The 21,057-nt window shown below is 47.7% G+C and overlaps 1 protein-coding gene across 2 annotated transcripts in view; it reads right to left on the reverse strand.

The window, feature by feature from the left end:
- The window catches only part of LOC119339961 (polyubiquitin-like), a 2,631-nt gene extending 1,175 nt beyond the window's left edge, over window positions 1-1,456 (reverse strand). The window contains exons 1-2 of one of the 2 annotated variants that reach the window (XM_037611868.1): window positions 1,280-1,456; window positions 209-397 (exon numbers count right to left, since the gene is read on the reverse strand). In XM_037611868.1, coding sequence (XP_037467765.1) covers window positions 209-397 — 189 coding nt within the window. In that variant the 5' untranslated portion in view covers window positions 1,280-1,456. Of the gene's footprint in view, window position 1; window positions 398-1,279 lie in introns of both variants that reach the window. The other variant, XM_037611867.1, reaches the window with a different exon arrangement.
- Window positions 1,457-21,057: the final 19,601 nt, after the last annotated feature.

Below are 21,057 nucleotides of genomic sequence, written 5' to 3' on the forward strand. Positions count from 1 at the left end.
CAAGGGTGCGGCCATCCTCAAGCTGCTTGCCGGCAAAGATGAGACGCTGCTGATCCGGTGGGATACCCTCCTTGTCCTGGATCTTGGCCTTCACATTGTCAATGGTGTCCGAGGACTCAACCTCCAGGGTGATGGTCTTGCCAGTGAGGGTCTTGACAAATATCTGCATACCACCACGGAGCCTGAGAACCAGGTGGAGGGTGGACTCCTTCTGGATGTTGTAGTCCGCAAGGGTGCGGCCATCCTCGAGCTGCTTGCCAGCAAAGATGAGACGCTGCTGGTCCGGGGGGATGCCCTCCTTGTCCTGTATCTTTGCCTTGACATTGTCGATGGTGTCAGAGGACTCAACCTCAAGGGTGATGGTCTTGCCAGTAAGGGTCTTCACGAAGATCTGCATCTGTAAATACAAAGCAGACAGAACCAGAGTAAGTTGCCGGTAAGGGTCTTCACGAAGATCTGCAGTATGTCAAACAATAGATGAACCAGATGGCACCATGCTAAAAAAATGAAATTGCAACAGAGATGAAATCAGCAAACTGCCCAGGAGCTGCCCCAGTACAAGAAGCCAATGAATTGACATAGCATGCAATGCTAAGCTTAACTATATATTAGCATATCTACCAGCGCAATCTTTACCTTCAGTGGGAGCATACGTAATCTAAAGTTGTACCGAGAAGGTGGTTAAGAAGTCTAGGAAACAACAGTAATATCGCAAACCGACATGAACTGAAGAGTTGAATTGATGCACAACTAAGTATACTCCAAGCGACTAGAAAGCCGGTAGCAAATCACAGGTGTATCCCTTAACAGCGCTTCAGAATCAGAAATTAGCATAACTATAACTACATAGAATAATCGAATCAACAGGATCGCATCCCAATAACACCACGACCACGAAGGTGTATCCTTGGACAGATCAGGCATGTAGGTGTATCATGAGCGGTACAAAATCATAAATCCGCAATAATACAACTACAACCGATGAGATGAACCGACCCAACAGCAATCGCATCGGAATCGTCAGATCTACTCGAAAATCATGGCATGATCAAGAGATTTAACAAGAATCGAGCCTAATCAACATCGACTAACTGAACGAGCTTCAATCGATCAACAACAATAGCGCCTCAACCCACCCACAGATCTACTCCGAACGATTAACAGGAATCGAGGGGAACCAACAAGAACCGATCAGGGTAGTCCTAGCAACGATCCCAGGGCACGCACGCACGCACATGGCGAGAAGGTGGGGAAGAAATCGGAGGCTCGCATCGCATACCTTGAGGAGGAGGACGAGAGAGCCTTCGCTTCGCTTCGATCGGAGAGATTTCCCGGCGAGATCGGATGGGGGGCTGGATTGGATTGGATCGGATGTGTGGATACAAGACGGGAGGAGGCGAGGAATTTATAGCCGGATCGGACGGGAGCGGAGGGAGGAAGAAGCGCTACGGCACGGGTGACGTGTGGGGTCCGGAGCGGATAGGAAAGGGAGAGGCGGTCGCGGAGTCTGTCCCCCACCGCGCAAAAAAGGCAGTATATGGGAGGAGATTCCAAAGGTGACGCCGTTTGCGGCCGTTGAGGGTTTGGCTGGTTGGTGGCCGTTTGAGTTAGCCGCCGGCCTCACGCCGTTGGTGCGGTGTGTGGGGATCCGGCTTGCTTGCTCCCTTCTCATGCTTTCTCCGTGCTCCCACTTCATCATACGGCTGTTATTTTTTCTTTTTCTTTTCTAATCTAATCATTTTTCCTCCTGATTTTCAGGGGGTGGGGCCGGACCTTATTTTCTTCCAATCAAATCAAGCCACGTACGTGGGAGCACAGATGGGAGCACGGAGAGGGAGCAGGCAAGTCTCGTCCGTGTGTGGGAGCGTCAGTCATGATCTTTCCTCCGACGGCACGCACGGGACAAACATATGGTTTCCAATTTTGACTGGTAATATGATTTAGTATATTATAACTTTGCAACAAGATATTTTGCGGCTGGAAATATTTGACCCCATTTCTTGAACTTACATGGCTTTTATTTTGTTACATAGTTTAATTGAGTTTGTGTTCCGAGTCCAAAAATATGGCTCGGCTGCCGTGGATAATTCACGAAAAATGAATTTCCCACTAGCTATTGGGCGCCCCTTCCCCGCCGCTTCCCACTCCCGCCGTCGCCGGTGTGGTCCGCCGGGCCCTGCCCGCGTGGCGCCGGTGGGTCGTTCTTTCCCCGCGCGCGTCGGGGGGCACGGGGGCCTCCTGATGGCGGCGTTGTTGCTCGGCCGGCGGCAGTAGGGTTCCCCCAGCCTCGGGTGCCCTTGATGCAGCGACGCGGCAGTTGGTTGAATGGTGGCATGGTGGTGCTGGTGGTCGGCGGTGCCCTCACGGCCCAGATCCGGGCCCTTTCGGGCTCCATCTGGGCTGGGGCACTGCTCCCTGGTGGTGTTGACAAGGTGGTGCTGGTCTGTGGACGGTGGCGGCTTCATCGGTCGGCGAGCTGCAGCGTGGCGGCAGGGGATGTCCAGACCAATTTGGGTCCGGCCGGGCCATCAGGGCCTGGCAGGCCCCTGTCACTGCGTCCGGTCGGCTCCGCAGCGGCGGTGGAGGTGGTCCTCTCCCGTCGGCTGTGTCGCGAATGCCCCCAAGCCCATTGTCCCCTCTTCCGTCTTACAGGAATCGTGCCAGTGGCCTCGGTGAGACGGCGAAGTAAGTTCGGTGACCGTGGTGGCACATGCTGGTGGGCGGCAAGTTGGGCGGTTCACTTCAGATCGTCCGGGGTGCTGGTAGGTGTTTGGGTCGGGAGAAATCCCTGACGGCTTGTCCGGCTCCGACGCGGTGACGCCTGCGGGCGGCGACGGGCCTTCCTGAAGGGCATCAGGTATACCCCTCCCCCACCACCCTCGGCGTATCGGGGGAAACCATAGGACTAGTTCGGGCAGCAGCGTCGTCATCGTCGGATTCCTTCTTGAAGGTGTTGTTCGATACGGCGAAGCTTCGGAGTGCTGGGAGCGTAGTGGAACTTCTCCAAAGGGTGCAACGGTTGCCGGACATCTTCGCTTCGTTGATCTGCCGGAGTCGGCATTTGTTTCTCTTTCTTTCTCTCGTTTTTCTTTTGGGCTTGTTTGTGCTGCAGCCCTAGCTAACTGGATGTATCGGATGGTTTCCTTATAATATAAAGCGGGGGAAACCCTTTATCGTAAAAGAAATACTCCCCCGTCTCAAAATAAGTGTCTTGAGCTTAGTACGAATTTGTATTAGAACTAGTACAAAGTTGGGACACTTATTTTAGGACGGAGGAAGTACAATGGAATGTTGTTCAAAATGACGGTTGGGGTCGGGCATCTAGAAGGTGCGCTGTGCATGATATACAATGTCGATCTAAGATGACCAATCGATAGTCAAATTAGAATGCGCAAAATGCAACAACATGACAAGCCGTCTAAGATACCCCTTCCGTTTCAGAATATAAGGTGTATTGGTTCCTGTGCAAGTCAATCATTTGAAAGTTTGATCAAGATTATCGAATATAATAAAAACATCTGCAATACTTAATAGATAAGATATGAAACTACTTTTCATGATGGATCAAATGATATAAATTTCATATTACGGATATTGATATATTTTTAAAAAACTCGGTCAAACATGTACTCTTTGACTTTTAAAAAAACAAATATACCTTATATAAAGGAACGGATGGAGTAAGAAGAAAATAGAGAAAAAAGAGGCGCTAACAAAGGGGCAACAGGTGATGGAGGAGAAAATTATGGCTAAGTGGCATGATATATTTTTTGAAGCAAAAGTTTCTTATTGGAACTTTTTCTAGGCATTTTCAGAATGTATGTTGTCTGGAGATGTATCACGTCGCTCAACTTTCCTGAAGACGGCGCGCACTAAGCTGGAGAAGTGGGCGATAGGCGTTGATAGAGGCAAGGCGGAGGGTTGACATGCGCCGACGAGGGGAGAAAGAGTAGGGGTCGTCAGCACCGAAGAAGGGGTATTTAGAGAGTTATAGAGGGATGGTCTAAGAGTTAAAGGTCCCGACCCGCAAAATAACCACCAAAATGTGGGTCGGCGGGGAAAATCCTGCCCGAACAGACCCCGCAAACGCGGCCGACCCGCAATTTTTTTAGGGACGCGGCAAAAACTCGGCTCCAACCCGCGTATTCGCGGGTTTCCGCCTCGCGCCTACGGTGCCCCGTATCGCAGTGAAGCGGTTGGCGGGAGGCACATTTCAGCACGCACCCCTTTCCCCACCTCCTTCCGCCGCTACCCGCCATAGGTTTCGCCCGTCCGCCGCCGCCGATTCCGGCCAAATCTGCGAGCGGAATCGCGCTGCCAGGGCATCCCTCACCCTCCACCACCGCTAGGCTGCACCGCCCCTGGATCCGGCAAGAAGAGCCGCCCCTCGTCGCTCTCGCCGCTGGGAATCGACCGCCCTCGAGCCGCCCCTCGTCGCTCTCGCCGCCGGGAATCGACCGCCCTCGAGCCGCCCCTCGTCACCGCCGGTTAGTGTTTATTTTGTGCTTCGTGTCAAGTGGTCCGCAAAGTTGGTTGACGCAGAGTGCGCTTCTCGTTCATGTAGATGAAACTGAGCCCGTGCGAGAAGTTTTTGCTCCCCGATTCGTCCGATTCGGACTACCCGAATGTTGAGATGATGCTTTCAAACTTCCGGCAGCAGACATTGGTGATGGCTCTTGCCGTCAAGGAGCACGAAGGCGAGGACCGAAAGAGGCGGCGAGGATCGACCGTCGGGCGTCTTTGCATTCCTCGGAATCGCCATCTAGGGAACGGGATGTTGACGCAAAACTATTTCACGGAGAATCCAACATATCCACCACGCCTCTTTCGGAGAAGGTACCGAATGCGCTGATCCCTTTGTGAAAATTGTTCAAGCTTGCGAGGCAAATTGACGGTATTTTCCTCAACAAAGAAATGTTGCGGGCTTGAAGGATTTAGTGCATATCAAAAAATCTCAGCAGCTATGCGGGTGATTGCATATGGCGTTCTGGCTGACTATGCTGGTGAGTATCTTTGCATTGGTGAAGATACAACAATTGAGTCAGTGCGTAGATTTGCCAAAGCGATCATCTGTGTCTTTGGTCCCAAATATCTTCGGGCATCCAACGAGGATGACACAAAGAAATTGATGTCATCTAATGAGAGGAGAGGTTGGCCTGGCATGCTAGGTAGCATTGATTGTATGCATTGTACATGGAAAAATTGCCCGAAGGCATGGCAGTGAATGTATTGTGGCAAGTCAACAATTGTGCTAGAGGCCGTAGCATCCGATGATTTATGAATTTGGCATTGCTTCTTTGGTATGCCGGGAACACTCAATGATATCAATGTGTTGCAACGGTCTCATTTGTTTGCTAGGCTTACTAGTGGTGATGCTCCTGCTTGCAACTACATTAACAATGGGCATGAATACACAAAAGGGCACTATCTTGTAGATGGTATATACCCTCCTTGGTGCACATTTGTCAAGAGCATCAAAGAACCCAAAACTAAAAAACAATGTGAATTCGCAAAGATGCAAGAGGCAGCCCAAAAAGATATTGAAAGAGCATTCGGGGTTTTGCAATCTAGGTTTGCCATTGTTGGTGGTCCTGCCCGTTTTTGGGACAAGCAGACCTTAAAGAACATCATGACATGTTGTGTTATCCTTCACAACATAATCCTCGAAGATGAGAGAGGCATGAACTTGAAATTCTTCTACGACAATGTGGGTAGCCAGCTAGAGACCCTAACCGCATTAGAACTTTTCTTCAAACTGTTGGGGAACGTAGTAATTTCAAAAAAATTCCTACGCACACGCAAGATCATGGTGATGCATAGCAACGAGAGGGGAGAGTGTTGTCCATGTACCCTCGTAGACCATAAGCGGAAGCGTTATGACAACGCGGTTGATGTAGTCGTACGTCTTCACGATCCGACCGATCCAAGCACCGAACGTACGGCACCTCCGAGTTCAGCACACGTTCAGCTCGATGACGATCCCCGGACTCCGATCCAGCAGGGTGTCGGGGATGAGTTCCGTCAGCACGACGGCGTGGTGACGATGATGATGTTCTACCGATGCAGGGCTTCGCCTAAGCACCGCAACGATATGACCGAGGTGGAATATGGTGGAGGGGGGCACCGCACACGGCTAAGGAATGATCACGATGATCAACTTGTGTGTCTAGAGGTGCCCCCTGCGCCCGTATATAAAGGAGGGAGGAGGAGGTGTGGCCGGCCCCCTAGGGGTGTGCCTGGAGGAGTCCTATTCCCACTGGGAGTAGGACTCCCCCCTCTTGCCTTGGTGGAGAAGGAAAGGGGGGAGGGGAAAGAGGAAAGGGGGGCGCCACCCCCCCCCCTTCCTTGTCCTATTCGGACTAGGGGGGAGGGGGCGCGCGACCTGCCCTGGCCGGCCCTCCTATTCTCCCTCATGGCCCATGTAGGCTCATTAACCCCCGGGGGGGTTCCGGTAACCCCCCGGTACTCCGGTAAAATCCCGATTTCACCCGGAACGTTTTCGATATCCAAATATAGGCTTCCAATATATCAATCTTTATGTCTCGACCATTTCGAGACTCCTCGTCATGTCCGTGATCACAACCGGGACTCCGAACAACCTTTGGTACATCAAAACTTATAAACTCATAATAAAACTGTCATCGTAACTTTAAGCGTGCGGACCCTACGGGTTCGAGAACTATGTAGACATGACCTAGAACTGTTTCCGGTCAATAACCAATAGTGGAACCTGGATGCTCATATTGGCTCCTACACATTCTACGAAGATCTTTATCGGTCAAACCGCATAACAACATACGTTGTTCCCTTTGTCATCAGTATGTTACTTGCCCGAGATTCGATCGTCGGTATCTCAATACCTAGTTCAATCTCGTTACCGGCAAGTCTCTTTACTCATTCCATAATACATCATCTCACAACTAACGCATTAGTTGCAATGCTTGCAAGGCTTAAGTGATGTGCATTACCGAGAGGGCCCAGAGATACCTCTTCGACAATCGGTGTGACAAATCCTAATCTCGAAATACGCCAACCCAACAAGTACCTTCGGAGACACCTGTAGAGCACCTTTATAATCACCTAGTTACGTTGTGACGTTTGGTAGCACACAAAGTGTTCCTCCGGTAAATGGGAGTTGCATAATCTCATAGTCATAGGAACATGTATAAGTCATGAAGAAAGCAATGGCAACATACTAAACGATCAAGTGCTAAGCTAACGGAATGGGTCAAGTCAATCACATCATTCTCCTAATGATGTGACCCCGTTAATCAAATGACAACACATGTCTATGGTTAGGAAACATAACCATCTTTGATCAACGAGCTAGTCAAGTAGAGGCATACTAGTGACACTCTATTTGTTTATGTATTCACACAAGTATTATGTTTCCGGTTAATACAATTCTAGCATGAATAATAAACATTTATCATGATATAAGGAAATAAATAATAACTTTATTATTGCCTCTAGGGCATATTTCCTTCAGTCTCCCACTTGCACTAGAGTCAATAATCTAGATTACACAGTAATGATTCTAACACCCATGGAGTCTTGGTGTTGATCACGTTTTGCTCGTGGAAGAGGCTTAGTCAACGGGTCTGCAACATTCAGATCCATATGTATCTTGCAAATTTCTATGTCTCCCACCTGGACTAGATCCTGGATGGAATTGAAGCGTCTCTTGATGTGCTTGGTTCTCTTGTGAAATCTGGATTCCTTTGCTAAGGCAATTACTCCCGTATTGTCACAAAAGATTTTCATTGGACCCGATGCACTAGGTATGACACCTAGATCGGATATGAACTCCTTCATCCAGACTCCTTCATTTGCTGCTTCCGAAGAAGCTATGTACTCCGCTTCACACGTAGATCCCGCCATGACGCTTTGTTTAGAACTGCACCAACTGACAGCTCCACTGTCTAATGTAAACACGTATCTGGTTTGCGATTTAGAATTGTCCAGATCAGTGTCAAAGCTTGCATCAACGTAACCATTTACGATGAGCTCTTTGTCACCTCCATATACGAGAAACATATCCTTAGTCCTTTTCAGGTATTTCAGGATGTTCTTGACCGCTGTCCAGTGATCCACTCCTGGATTACTTTGGTACCTCCCTGCTAGACTTATAGCAAGGCACACATCAGGTCTGGTACACAGCATTGCATACATGATAGAGCCTATGGCTGAAGCATAGGGAACATCTTTCATATTCTCTCTATCTTCTGCAGTGGTCGGGCTTTGAGTCTTACTCAACTTCACACCTTGTAACACAGGCAAGAACCCTTTCTTTGCTTGATCCATTTTGAACTTCTTCAAAACTTTGTCAAGGTATGTGCTTTGTGAAAGCCAATTAAGCGTCTTGATCTATCTCTATAGATCTTAATGCCCAATATGTAAGTAGCTTCACCGAGGTCTTTCATTGAAAAACTCTTATTCAAGTATTCCTTTATGCTATCCAGAAATTCTATATCATTTCCGATCAGTAATATGTCATCCACATATAATATCAGAAATGCTACAGAGCTCCCACTCACTTTCTTGTAAATACAGGCTTCTCCAAAAGTCTGTACAAAACCAAATGATTTGATCACACTATCAAAGCATTTATTCCAGCTCCGAGAGGCTTGCACCAGTCCATAAATGGATCGCTGGAGCTTGCACACTTTGTTAGTCCCCTTTGGATCAACAAAACCTTCTGGTTGCATCATATACAACTCTTCTTCCAGAAACCCGTTTAGGAATGCAGTTTTGACATCCATCTGCCATATTTCATAATCACAAAATGCGGCAATTGCTAACATGATTCGGACAGACTTAAGCATCGCTACGGGTGAGAAAGTCTCATCATAGTCAATCCCTTGAACTTGTCGAAAACCTTTTGAGACAAGTCGAGCTTTGTAGACAATAACATTACCGTCAGCGTCAGTCTTCTTCTTGAAGATCCATTTATTTTCAATTGCTTGCCGATCATTGGGCAAGTCAACCAAAGTCCACACTTTGTTCTCATACATGGATCCCATCTTAGATTTCATGGCCTCAAGCCATTTTGCGGAATCAAGGCTCACCATCGCTTCTTCATAGTTCGTAGGTTCATCATGGTCTAGTAACATGACTTCCAGAACAGGATTATCGTACCACTCTGGTGCGGATTTTATTCTGGTTGATCTACGAGGTTCAGTAACAACTTGATCTGAAGTTCCATGATCATCATCATTAACTTCCTCACTAATTGGTGTACGTGTCACAGGAACAGATTTCTGTGATGAGCTACTTTCCAATAAGGGAGCAGGTACAGTTACCTCATCAAGTTCTACTTTCCTCCCACTCACTTCTTTCGAGAGAAACTCCTTCTCTAGAAAGGATCCATTCTTAGCAATGAATGTCTTGCCTTCGGATCTGTGATAGAAGGTGTACCCAACAGTTTCCTTTGGGTATCCTATGAAGACACATTTCTCCGATTTGGGTTCGAGCTTATCAGGTTGAAGTTTTTTCACATAAGCATCGCAGCCCCAAACTTTTAGAAACGACAACTTTGGTTTCTTGCCAAACCACACTTCATAAGGCGTCGTATCAACGGATTTTGATGGTGCCCTATTTAACGTGAATGTAGCCGTCTCTAAAGCGTAACCCCAAAACAATAGCGGTAAATCAGTAAGAGACATCATAGATCGCACCATATCAAGTAAAGTACGATTACGACGTTCGGACACACCATTACATTGTGGTGTTCCGGGTGGCGTGAGTTGCGAAACTATTCCACTTTGTTTCAAATGTAGACCAAACTTGTAACTCAAATATTCTCCTCCATGATCAGATCGTAGAAACTTTATTTTCTTGTTACGATGATTTTCAACTTCACTCTGAAATTCTTTGAACTTTTCAAACGTTTCAGACTTATGTTTCATTAAGTAGATATATCCATATCTGCTTAAATCATCTGTGAAGGTGAGAAAATAACGATATCCGCCACGAGCCTCAACATTCATTGGACCACATACATCTGTACGTATGATTTCCAATAAATCTGTTGCTCTCTCCATTGTACTGGAGAACGGTGTTTTAGTCATCTTGCCCATAAGGCACGGTTCGCAAGTACCAAGTGATTCATAATCAAGTGGTTCCAAAAGTCCATCAGTATGGAGTTTCTTCATGCGCTTTACACCGATATGACCCAAACGGCAGTGCCACAAGTAAGTTGCACTATCATTATCAACTCTGCATCTTTTGGTTTCAACATTATGAATATGTGTATCACTACTATCGAGATTCATCAAAAATAGACCACTCTTCTAGGGTGCATGACCATAAAAGATATTACTCATATAAATAGAACAACCATTATTCTCTGATTTAAATGAATAACCGTCTTGCATCAAACAAGATCCAGATATAATGTTCATGCTCAACGCTGGCACCAAATAACAATTATTTAGGTCTAATACTAATCCCGAAGGTAGATGTAGAGGTAGCATGCCGACCGCGATCACATCGACTTTGGAACCATTTCCTACGTGCATTGTCACCTCGTCCTTGGCCAGTGTTCGCTTAATCTGTAGTCCTTGTTTCGAGTTGCAAATATTAGCAACAGAACCAGTATCAAATACCTAGGTGCTACTGCGAGCTCTAGTAAGGTACACATCAATAACATGTATATCACATATACCTTTGTTCATGTTGCCATCCTTCTTATCCGCCAAATACTTGGGGCAGTTCCGCTTCCAGTGACCAGTCTGCTTGCAGTAGAAGCACTCAGTTTCAGGCTTAGGTCCAGACTTGGGTTTCTTCTCCTGAGCAGCAACTTGCTTGCTATTCTTCTTGAAGTTCCCCTTTTTCTTCCCTTTGCCCTTTTTCTTGAAACTAGTGGTCTTGTTTACCATCAACACTTGATGCTCCTTCTTGATTTCTACCTCCGCAGCTTTTAGCATCGCGAAGAGCTCGGGAATTGTCTTTACCATCCCTTGCATATTATAGTTCATCACAAAGCTTCTGTAGCTTGGTGGCAGTGATTGGAGAATTCTGTCAATGGCGCTATCATCCGGAAGATTAACTCCCAGTTGAATCAAGTGATTATTATACCCAGACATGTTGAGTATATGCTCACTGACAGAACTATTCTCCTCCATCTTGCAGCTATAGAACTTATTGGAGACTTCATATCTCTCAATCCGGGCATTTGCTTGAAATATTATCTTCAACTCTTGGAACATCTCATATGCTCCATGACGTTCAAAACATCGTTGAAGTCCCGGTTCTAAGCCGTAAAGCATGGCACACTGAACTATCGAGTAGTCATCAGCTTTGCTCTGCCAGACGTTCACAACATCTGGTGTTGCTCCTGCAGCAGGCCTGGCACCAAGTGGTGCTTCCAGGACGTAATTCTTCTATGCAGCAATGAGGATAATCCTCAAGTTACGGACCCAGTCGGTGTAATTGCTACCATCATCTTTCAACATTGCTTTCTCAAGGAACGCATTAAAATTCAACGGAACAACAGCACGGGCCATCTATCTACAATCAACATAGACAAGCAAGATACTATCAGGTACTAAGTTCATGATAAATTTAAGTTCAATTAATCATATTACTTAAGAACTCCCACTTAGAAAGACATCTCTCTAATCCTTTAAGTGATCACGTGATCCAAATCAACTAAACCATAACCGATCATCACGTGAAATGGAGTAGTTTTCAATGGTGAACATCATTATGTTGATCATATCTACTATATGATTCACGCTCGACCTTTCGGTCTCAGTGTTCCGAGGCCATATCTGCATATGCTAGGCTCGTCAAGTTTAACCTGAGTATTCTGCGTGTGCAAAACTGGCTTGCACCCGTTGTAGATGGACGTAGAGCTTATCACACCCGATCATCACGTGGTGTCTGGGCATGACGAACTTTGGCAACGGTACATACTCAGGGAGAACATTTTTATCTTGAAATTTAGTGAGAGATCATCTTATAATGCTATCGTCAATCAAAGCAAGATAGGATGCATAAAAGATAAACATCACATGCAATCAATATAAGTGATATGATATGGCCATCATCATCTTGTGCTTGTGATCTCCATCTCCGAAGCACCGTCATGATCACCATCGTCACCAGCGCGACACCTTGATCTCCATTGTAGCATCGTTGTCGTTACGCCATCTATTGCTTCTACGACTATCGCTACCGCTTAGTGATAAAGTAAAGCAATTACAGGGCGTTTGCATTTCATACAATAAAGCGACAACCATATGGCTCCTGCCAGTTGCCGATAACTTCGGTTACAAAACATGATCATCTCATACAATAAAATATAGCATCACGTCTTGACCATATCACATCACAACATGCCCTGCAAAAACAAGTTAGACGTCCTCTACTTTGTTGTTGCAAATTTTACGTGGCTGCTACGGGCTTAGCAAGAACCGTTCTTACCTACGCATCAAAACCACAACGATAGTTTGTCAAGTTGGTGCTGTTTTAACCTTCGCAAGGACCGGGCGTAGCCACACTCGGTTCAACTAAAGTGAGAGAGACAGACACCCGCTAGTTACCTTTAAGCACGAGTGCTCGTAACGGTGAAACCAATCTCGCGTAAGCGTACGCGTAATGTCGGTCCGGGCCGCTTCATCTCACAATACCGCCGAACCAAAGTATGACATGTTGGTAAGCAGTATGACTTAGGCCCAGTTCTTTTACCAGAATTTGGGGATTCTCCCAGAATCCGACCCCTACCCAGCTTCTCCCAGAATCTTTGAGCCCCCTTTGTTCTACAATCCTGTCTAGTTACGGTCTAATTAGACAGGATTGTAGAACAAATGGGGCTCAAAGATTCTGGGAGAAGCTGGGTAGGGGGCGGATTCTGGGAGAATCCCCAGATTCTGGCAAAAGAACTGGGCCTTATATCGCCCACAACTCACTTGTGTTCTACTCGTGCATATGACATCTATGCATAAAACTAGGCTCTGATACCACTGTTGGGGAATGTAGTAATTTCAAAAAATTTCCTACGCACACGCAAGATCATGGTGATGCCTAGCAACGAGAGGGGAGAGTGTTGTCCACGTACCCTCGTAGACCGTAAGCGGAAGCGTTATGACAACGCGGTTGATGTAGTCGTACGTCTTTACGATCCGACCGATCCAAGCACCAAACGTACGGCACCTCCGAGTTCAGCACACGTTCAGCTCGATGACGATCCCCAGACTCCGATCCAGCAGGGTGTCGGGGATGAGTTTTGTCAGCATGACGACATGGTGACGATGATGATGTTCTACCGACGCAGGGCTTCGTCTAAGCACCGCAACGATATGACCGAGGTGGAATATGGTGGAGGGGGGCACTACACACGGCTAAGGAACGATCACGATGATCAACTTGTGTGTCTAGAGGTGCCCCCCCTGCCCCCGTATATAAAGGAGGGAGGGGGAGGTGCGGCCGGCCCCCTAGGGGTGCGCCTGGAGGAGTCCTACTCCCACCGGGAGTAGGACTCCCCCCTCTTGCCTTGGTGGAGAAGGAAAGGGGGGGAAGATGAAAGCCCCCCCCCTTCCTTGTCCTATTCGGACTAGGGGGGGAGGGGGGGCGCGGCCTGCCCTGGCCAGCCCTCCTCTTCTCCCTCATGGCCCATGTAGGCCCATTAACCCCCCGGGAGGGTTCCGGTAACCCCCTGGTACTCCGATAAAATCCCGATTTCACCCGAAACGTTTCCGATATCCAAATATAGGCTACCATTTCGAGACTCCTCGTCATGTCCGTGATCACATCCGGGACTTCGAACAACCTTCGGTACATCAAAACTTATAAACTCATAATAAAACTGTCATCACTTTAAGCGTGCGGACCCTACGGGTTCGAGAACTATGTAGACATGACCTAGAACTGTTTCCGGTCAATAACCAATAGCGGAACCTGGATGCTCATATTGGCTCCTACATATCTACGAAGATCTTTATCGGTCAAACCGCGTAACAACATACGTTGTTCCCTTTGTCATCGGTATGTTACTTGCCCGAGATTCGATCGTCGGTATCTCAATACCTAGTTCAATCTCGTTACTGGCAAGTCTCTTTACTCGTTCCATAATACATCATCTCACAACTAACTCATTAGTTGCAATGCTTGCAAGGCTTAAGTGATGTGCATTACCGAGAGGGCCCAGAGATACCTCTCCGACAATCAAAGTGACAAATCCTAATCTCGAAATACGCCAACCCAACAAGTACCTTCGGAGACACCTGTAGAGCACCTTTATAATCACCCAGTTACGTTGTGATGTTTGGTAGCACACAAAGTGTTCCTCCGGTAAACGGGAGTTGCATAATCTCATAGTCATAGGAACATGTATAAGTCATGAAGAAAGCAATAGCAACATACTAAACGATCAAGTGCTAAGCTAACGGAATGGGTCAAGTCAATCACATCATTCTCCTAATGATGTAACCCCGTTAATCAAATGACAACACATGTCTATGGTCAGGAAACATAACCATCTTTGATCAACGAGCTAGTCAAGTAGAGGCATACTAGTGACACTCTGTTTGTTTATGTATTCACACAAGTATTATGTTTCCGGTTAATACAATTCTAGCACGAATAATAAACATTTATCATGATATAAGGAAATAAATAATAACTTTATTATTGCCTCTAGGGCATATTTCCTTCACAAACATACAAGGAGATTGAAAATGCAAACACCCACTTTCAGCTTCAGGAGGATCTCATTGAGCACCATTGGCAAAGGGCTGAACAGTAACAAACTCATTTTTCCATTCATTTGTATTTGTATTTGGGACAAGTTTTGTATTGCATTATTTGTACTTGTAATCGGTGATTTGAATAATTATTTGTAATATGGATGATTGTTGTATTGTGTTGGTATTGATAATTATGGTGTGGTATTGATATTTTGCGAACGGACGAGATGCGAGATGCAGCGGCGCAAGAGTAGACCCCGCAAAGCCAACACATAAAAAAGTATATTCCGTGAATATCCTTTTATACGGGTCCGTTTGGGGGTCTGCCTCTGCGGCCGTCTGCGCCGGCCCGCAAAGACGTTTTTCCGCGAACTGCAAACACATTTTGCGGCTCGACAAGATGCGGGGTCTGCTAGAATTGCTCTAAGCCGCAACAGAGAAGGCAACTCGACCAAGGTAGGGCGGTGTGGCAACGACACCAACAGAGCATAAGGAAGACTTCGACAGCGGAATAGGCTAAACATATTTTTTTGCAGGCAACACACAATCATCCAGTCCCATTATCTCTCAAAATTCAAATGCAATCAATTAATTTTATTAAAATTAAAAAGTGCCAAACAGCACAAACTATCGGTGGAGACTTAAAAAAAGGCATCATGTCAGGACCGGCTTTCCGGGATATTAATTTTCCAGAAAATGGCCCTTGTGCTCACCAGCTCCTGGATTACTGTTAGCTGATGAGGCACCAACTTGATACAAAAATTCCAAGAAAAATACAAAATGTGTAGTACAAGACCATTCTGGCCTGTGAGTACAACAAATGGTTTCTAGTGGTTGATGGCGGAAGCGGTTTGTGGATCATCAGCGTCTATGGGACTCCATTTCCCACAGGAACAGCTGACCAGGTTAACTCCTATCTTCGCGAGGCTGCTATTACTGTTGCTTAGTTTCCGGGGCTTTCATCACAACGCTCCTCTCCATGCAAGAAATCTGGCCAAGACAATAGCCAGGGACAAGCCAGTGAGTACTTTGAATGTACTCGCAAACATTATGAACACGGGTATAATATAACAAACGATAATCATGCTCTGGATTATCCTATGATCACAATGTCAGTCATAGAATAAAATCCCTGATGCATGCAAGCAGGTTATTTATATGCAACATGAATATGCAATAATGGAGTAGCAATAACATGCACCGATCGGGTGTCTGAAGCGACGCCTCGAAAGGATCATGATATGAAGCGTGCCTCAGTTGGGCGTCGAAGCGACACCACATACAGGGCTTGTAAAATAAATAATGAACAATCATGCCATAGTCGGGCGTCTCAGCGACACCACTTAAAGGGCTTATAAGGTAAATAACAAGCATGCCACAGTCGGGCATCTGTGTGACACCACATAAAGGGCTTATAAGGAAAGCAATCATAGTGAATATCCAGGAGGTAGAACCGTCCCAGGGATACTCAACAAATCAAGTAATGAAAATAGTTAGTCCCTAATGATAATAATCATAATCATCATATGTCACCGGTCATAATCAATGTTCTGGTTTAGTAGTTTCTCCTCCGAAGACCGACACTAAGACCGACACTTGACCCAACCCAGACTATAGTCCTTAACCATGGACACGGCTATTCAAATAGATATTATCTCTGCAGAGGGTGTACTCTTTATCCACGAGTAACGGATTCCTTTAGTCCATCGGACTAATTCCGTCTACAGTCTTTTAGTTGAAAACACACCTGACTTGCACACACCAGCTTAACTTACCGGGGTCTGGAATCACCCACGACACCTGTCAAGTAAAACTCTAAGTGGGGAGGCTACAACCTCGCATATCATGGGATCAAATTTATGACGCGCGCTCTAAGGGGTGCCCCCCTCTCGGTCCCAACCGAAAACACCCATTCCCCCTGACCGGATGACTGACTTTAATCCATAGCCATGGTACCCTCATCCCGGCCCCTTTGTACGGTGTGTGCTAGAAAGGGGTTGACAACTTACTGAACCGTACCCTGCCTGTGGTAGCGACAAGTGGTAGTACGAAACAAGTGTGGGGGTTACCGGAACAAGACTCGATCTATGGTCGACTCAGGAGGTTTAAGTATTCCCTGCATGGTTAGCATAACAAATATATTTTCAACCAACAGACCTAACCACCACTCATCATGTCTCACTATGCCGTACCGGACACAATCGTCTCAACGACCGGAGACAAGCTCGTGTCTAACCAAGACAGAGGTTTTCCCGGGTCCCTTCCGGTATGCATGAGAGGCATGTGATGGTGACTACTATCCCAACCTATCAAACTACAACATCATGAATCATCAATATGCACTCGTGAGTTTGAACATATCATCACAAAAGAAAATAATGAAAACTCCGAGACGAGAGGTGTTGTAACTATATCAAACAACACACGACAATATTATGCCAGGATTCAGAATGCTTGCCTCCAAGGGTATGAAAGTGGGGTGCATATTTGAAAATTGCCTTCTCCTTCAAAAACCTATTTTTGAAATTATTCAAATTAACACATGGTTTCAAAACAGTGCAAAAAATTTGTCTGAATTTTTTTCAAATAAATCTTAAAATAAACTAGACTAAATTTGAGAGAGGTAGGAAAAAGAATCAACCCATTTGGAGTTTTATTTAAAAAGATATAGCCAGTCAAAGTTTAGTCAAATTCCTGGTTTTTAAATAAAACAGAAAAAGAAAAGAAAATGTTTCGAGTGTGTACACGTCGAACACGTACTTTGCAAAAACGCTACCACTTAAAACACGTGGCAGCGGGGCTGGTCACTGATAGTGGGTCCCCTAGGCCCACTGGTCAGGTTTGACCAGTCGCCCGCGTCTTCTCCCTCATCTGCCCGAGCAGGGCGGGGTTCCGGCGATCGCCACCGACGGACGGCGGCTCCCAACGGGGATCCAAGGGCAGGGATGGCTCCGCCAGGCTGGGACGGTCCTTCCGGTGGTTGTTGGGTCGGCGGGGTGAACGGAGTCGCCAGCGGCGAGCTCCGCGGCGGAGGTGGCTTCGGGCATGATTGGGGATCCGCGCTACGGTGGCTCTCCGTCGAGGCTGAAGGTCTGGATGGCTTCGCAAGATCACGCGGAGTCTGGTGGTGGCGTTGGATGGACGGGGGTGGGGATCTGGTTGCGGTGAACGGGGCTGGGACATGGCGGCGGCCGAACCGGCCGGAGTTGGGGAAGGCGGCTTTCCCCCAATGATTGCTGGCTGTGGGGGTGCTATGGGGGTGGCCTGAGGTCGCCTGGGTGGCTGGACGGGCCCGGGGGTCTCCTTTTATAGCGCATCGAGGTCGGTTTGCAGCGGCTGAGGGAGTCCTGGATTAGGGGGTGTCCGAATAGCCGGACTACCATCATCAGCCGAACTATCATCGGCCGGACTATCATCATCGACCGGACTCCAAGACTATGAAGATACAAGATTGAAGACTTCGCCCCGTGTCCGGATGGGACTTTCCTTGGCGTGGAAGGCAAGCTTGGCGATACGGATACATAGATCTCCTACCATTGTAACCGACTCTATGTAACCCTAGCCCTCTCCGGTGTCTATATAAACCGGATGGCTCTAGTCTGTAGGACAACAACAACCATTACAATCATACCATAGGCTAGCTTCTAGGGTTTAACCTCCTTGATCTCGTGGTAGATCCACTCTTGTAAACATCCACAATATCAATATCAATCAAGCAGGACGTAGGGTTTTACCTCCATCAAGAGGGCCCGAACCTGGGTAAAACATCGTGTCCCTCGTCTCCTGTTACCATCCGCCTAGACGCATAGTTCGGGACCCCCTACCCGAGATCCGCCGATTTTGACACCGACATTGGTGCTTTCATTGAGAGTTCCTCTGTGTCGTCACCGATAGGCTTGATGGCCTCTTCAATCAACAACGACGCAGTCCTGGGTGAGACTTTTCTCCCCGGACAGATCTTCGTATTCGGCGGCTTCGCACTGCGGGCCAACTCACTTGGCCATCTGGAGCGGATAGAAAGCTACGCCCCTGGCCGTCAGGTCAGGTTTGGAAGCCTAAACTTCACGGCCGATATCCGCGGGGACTTGATCTTCGATGGATCTGAGCCACAGCCGAGCGTGCCGCGCTGTCACGATGGGCACGACCTAACTCTGCCGCCGGACAGCACCTTGGAGGCCGCACACAAATCTGCTCCGACCCATAGTCCGGAGCCGATCGCTCAGATCGAGGACGGATGGCTGGACACCGTCTCGGGAGCTGCAACTTCTACGGCGATGGAGCCGAACACTTATCTTGTCCCGCATAAATCCCATGATTCCGAGGTGCCGGACCCCCTGCCGGACTCCGAACCTCCTGCGCCCCTGCTAGTCGAATCCGATTGGGCGCCGGTCATGGAATTCATCGCTGCGGACACCTTTCAGCACTCACCCTTCGGCGATATCTTAAATTCGCTGAAGCATCTATCACTATCCGGAGAGCCCTGGCCGAACTACGGCCAGGATGGTCGGGACGCGGACAATGAAGAAATTCAGAGCCCACCCACCACCCACTTCATAGCCACCGTCGACGATCTAACCGACGTGCTAAACTATGACTCTGAAGACATCCACGGTATGGACGAGGATGCCGGAGACGATCAAGAACCAGCGCCTACAGGGCACTGGAAGGCCACCTCGTCACATGACATACATATGGTGGACACCCCAAAGGGAAGCGATACCGAGGAACAACGGGACGCGGCAGAGGATAATCCCGCCGATAAACAACCAAAACAGCGACGTAGACGCCGCCCTAAGTCCCGCCTCGATCAAAGCAGCATTCCTAACGACCCAGCGATAGAGCAGGGCAAACCAGCGGACGACGAACATACAACCAAGCAACCATCCGAACAGGACGAACCGGATAATCAACCCCTTCACGGAGCAATCAACAGTCCGGACACACCACCAGAGCATAAGAACCTTCACAAAAGACTCGTCGCCACTGCAAGAAGTTTGAAGAAGGAAAAACGGAAGCTCAAAACAGCGGAAGACATACTCAGAATGAAGTGGAGCAAAATACTCAAGACCGCAGACAAATATGGCAATGGCCATCAAACAAAGAGCTACCCGAAGCGCAAGCTGCTGCCAGAATTTGACGAGGAAGCCATAGAGCCCTCACAGTCAAAAAATAAAGAGGCCGCCTGGCCGGATAGACGGCCAGATGATAGGCCAAAAGCGACAAGCGGCGCCGCACACAAGCCGACTTATGATCCTGGGAAAACGGAAGGCCCAACTAGGTCCATCCACGGGCCAAAAAGGAGGGCCCCAGGAATTAACACAACACGACAAGTGTTCGAAGACAGCGGCACACCCAAATACAGGGGCGCCGCACACCCGCTATGTTTTACCGATGAGGTGCTGGATCATGAATTTCCAGCAGGGTTCAAACCCATAAACATAGAGGCATACGACGGCACAACAGACCCAGGAGTCTGGATAGAAGATTACATACTACACATACACATGGCTAGAGGAGATGATCTCCACGCCATAAAATACCTACCCCTCAAGCTCAAAGGGCCAGCTCGGCATTGGCTCAAAAGCCTCCCAGAAAACACTATTGGAAGTTGGGAAGAGCTTGAGGACGCGTTTAGAGCAAATTTTCAAGGGACTTATATCCGCCCTCCGGATGCAGACGATCTGAGTCATATAACCCAACAGCCCGGAGAGTCAGCACGCAAATTCTGGAACAGGTTCCTTACCAAAAAGAACCAAATAGTCGACTGTCCGGACGCGGAAGCCTTAGCAGCTTTTAAACACAACGTCCGAGACGAATGGCTCGCCAGACACCTCAGCCAAGAGAAGCCAAGAACAATGGCCGCGCTAACAAGCCTGACGACGCGCTTTTGCGCAGGAGAAGACAGCTGGCTAGCAAGATGCAGCACCAGCGACCCGAGTACATCCGAGATCAGAGATGGAAACGAAAAATCACGGCGCAGGAAAGATCAGCGCCGGAATAAAGAAAAAAGCCCAAAGGGCACGGCGGTCAACGCCGGATTCAAAAGCTTGCGGCCAAAATAAAACACTGCCTCTTAAGGACAACAGCGACGAGCTATCAAATTCAAACAAAATTTTAGATCGGATATGTCAAATCCACAGTACCTCCGGAAGGCCTGCAAACCATACCAACCAAAATTGTTGGGTTTTTAAACAGTTCGGCAGACTCAACGCCGGACACAAGGGGCTCGATGCGCCAAGCAAGGACGATGACGAACCCCACTAGCAGAGCACCGGAAGTCAAAAGACTTTCCCACAAGAAGTCAAAACAGTAAACTCACTTCATGTGATAGTACGGAAAACCAACACGGCACTCGCTAAGACAAGTG

Source organism: Triticum dicoccoides, chromosome 7B, assembly GCF_002162155.2.
Source record: "Triticum dicoccoides isolate Atlit2015 ecotype Zavitan chromosome 7B, WEW_v2.0, whole genome shotgun sequence".
NCBI classification, from domain to species: domain Eukaryota; kingdom Viridiplantae; phylum Streptophyta; class Magnoliopsida; order Poales; family Poaceae; genus Triticum; species Triticum dicoccoides.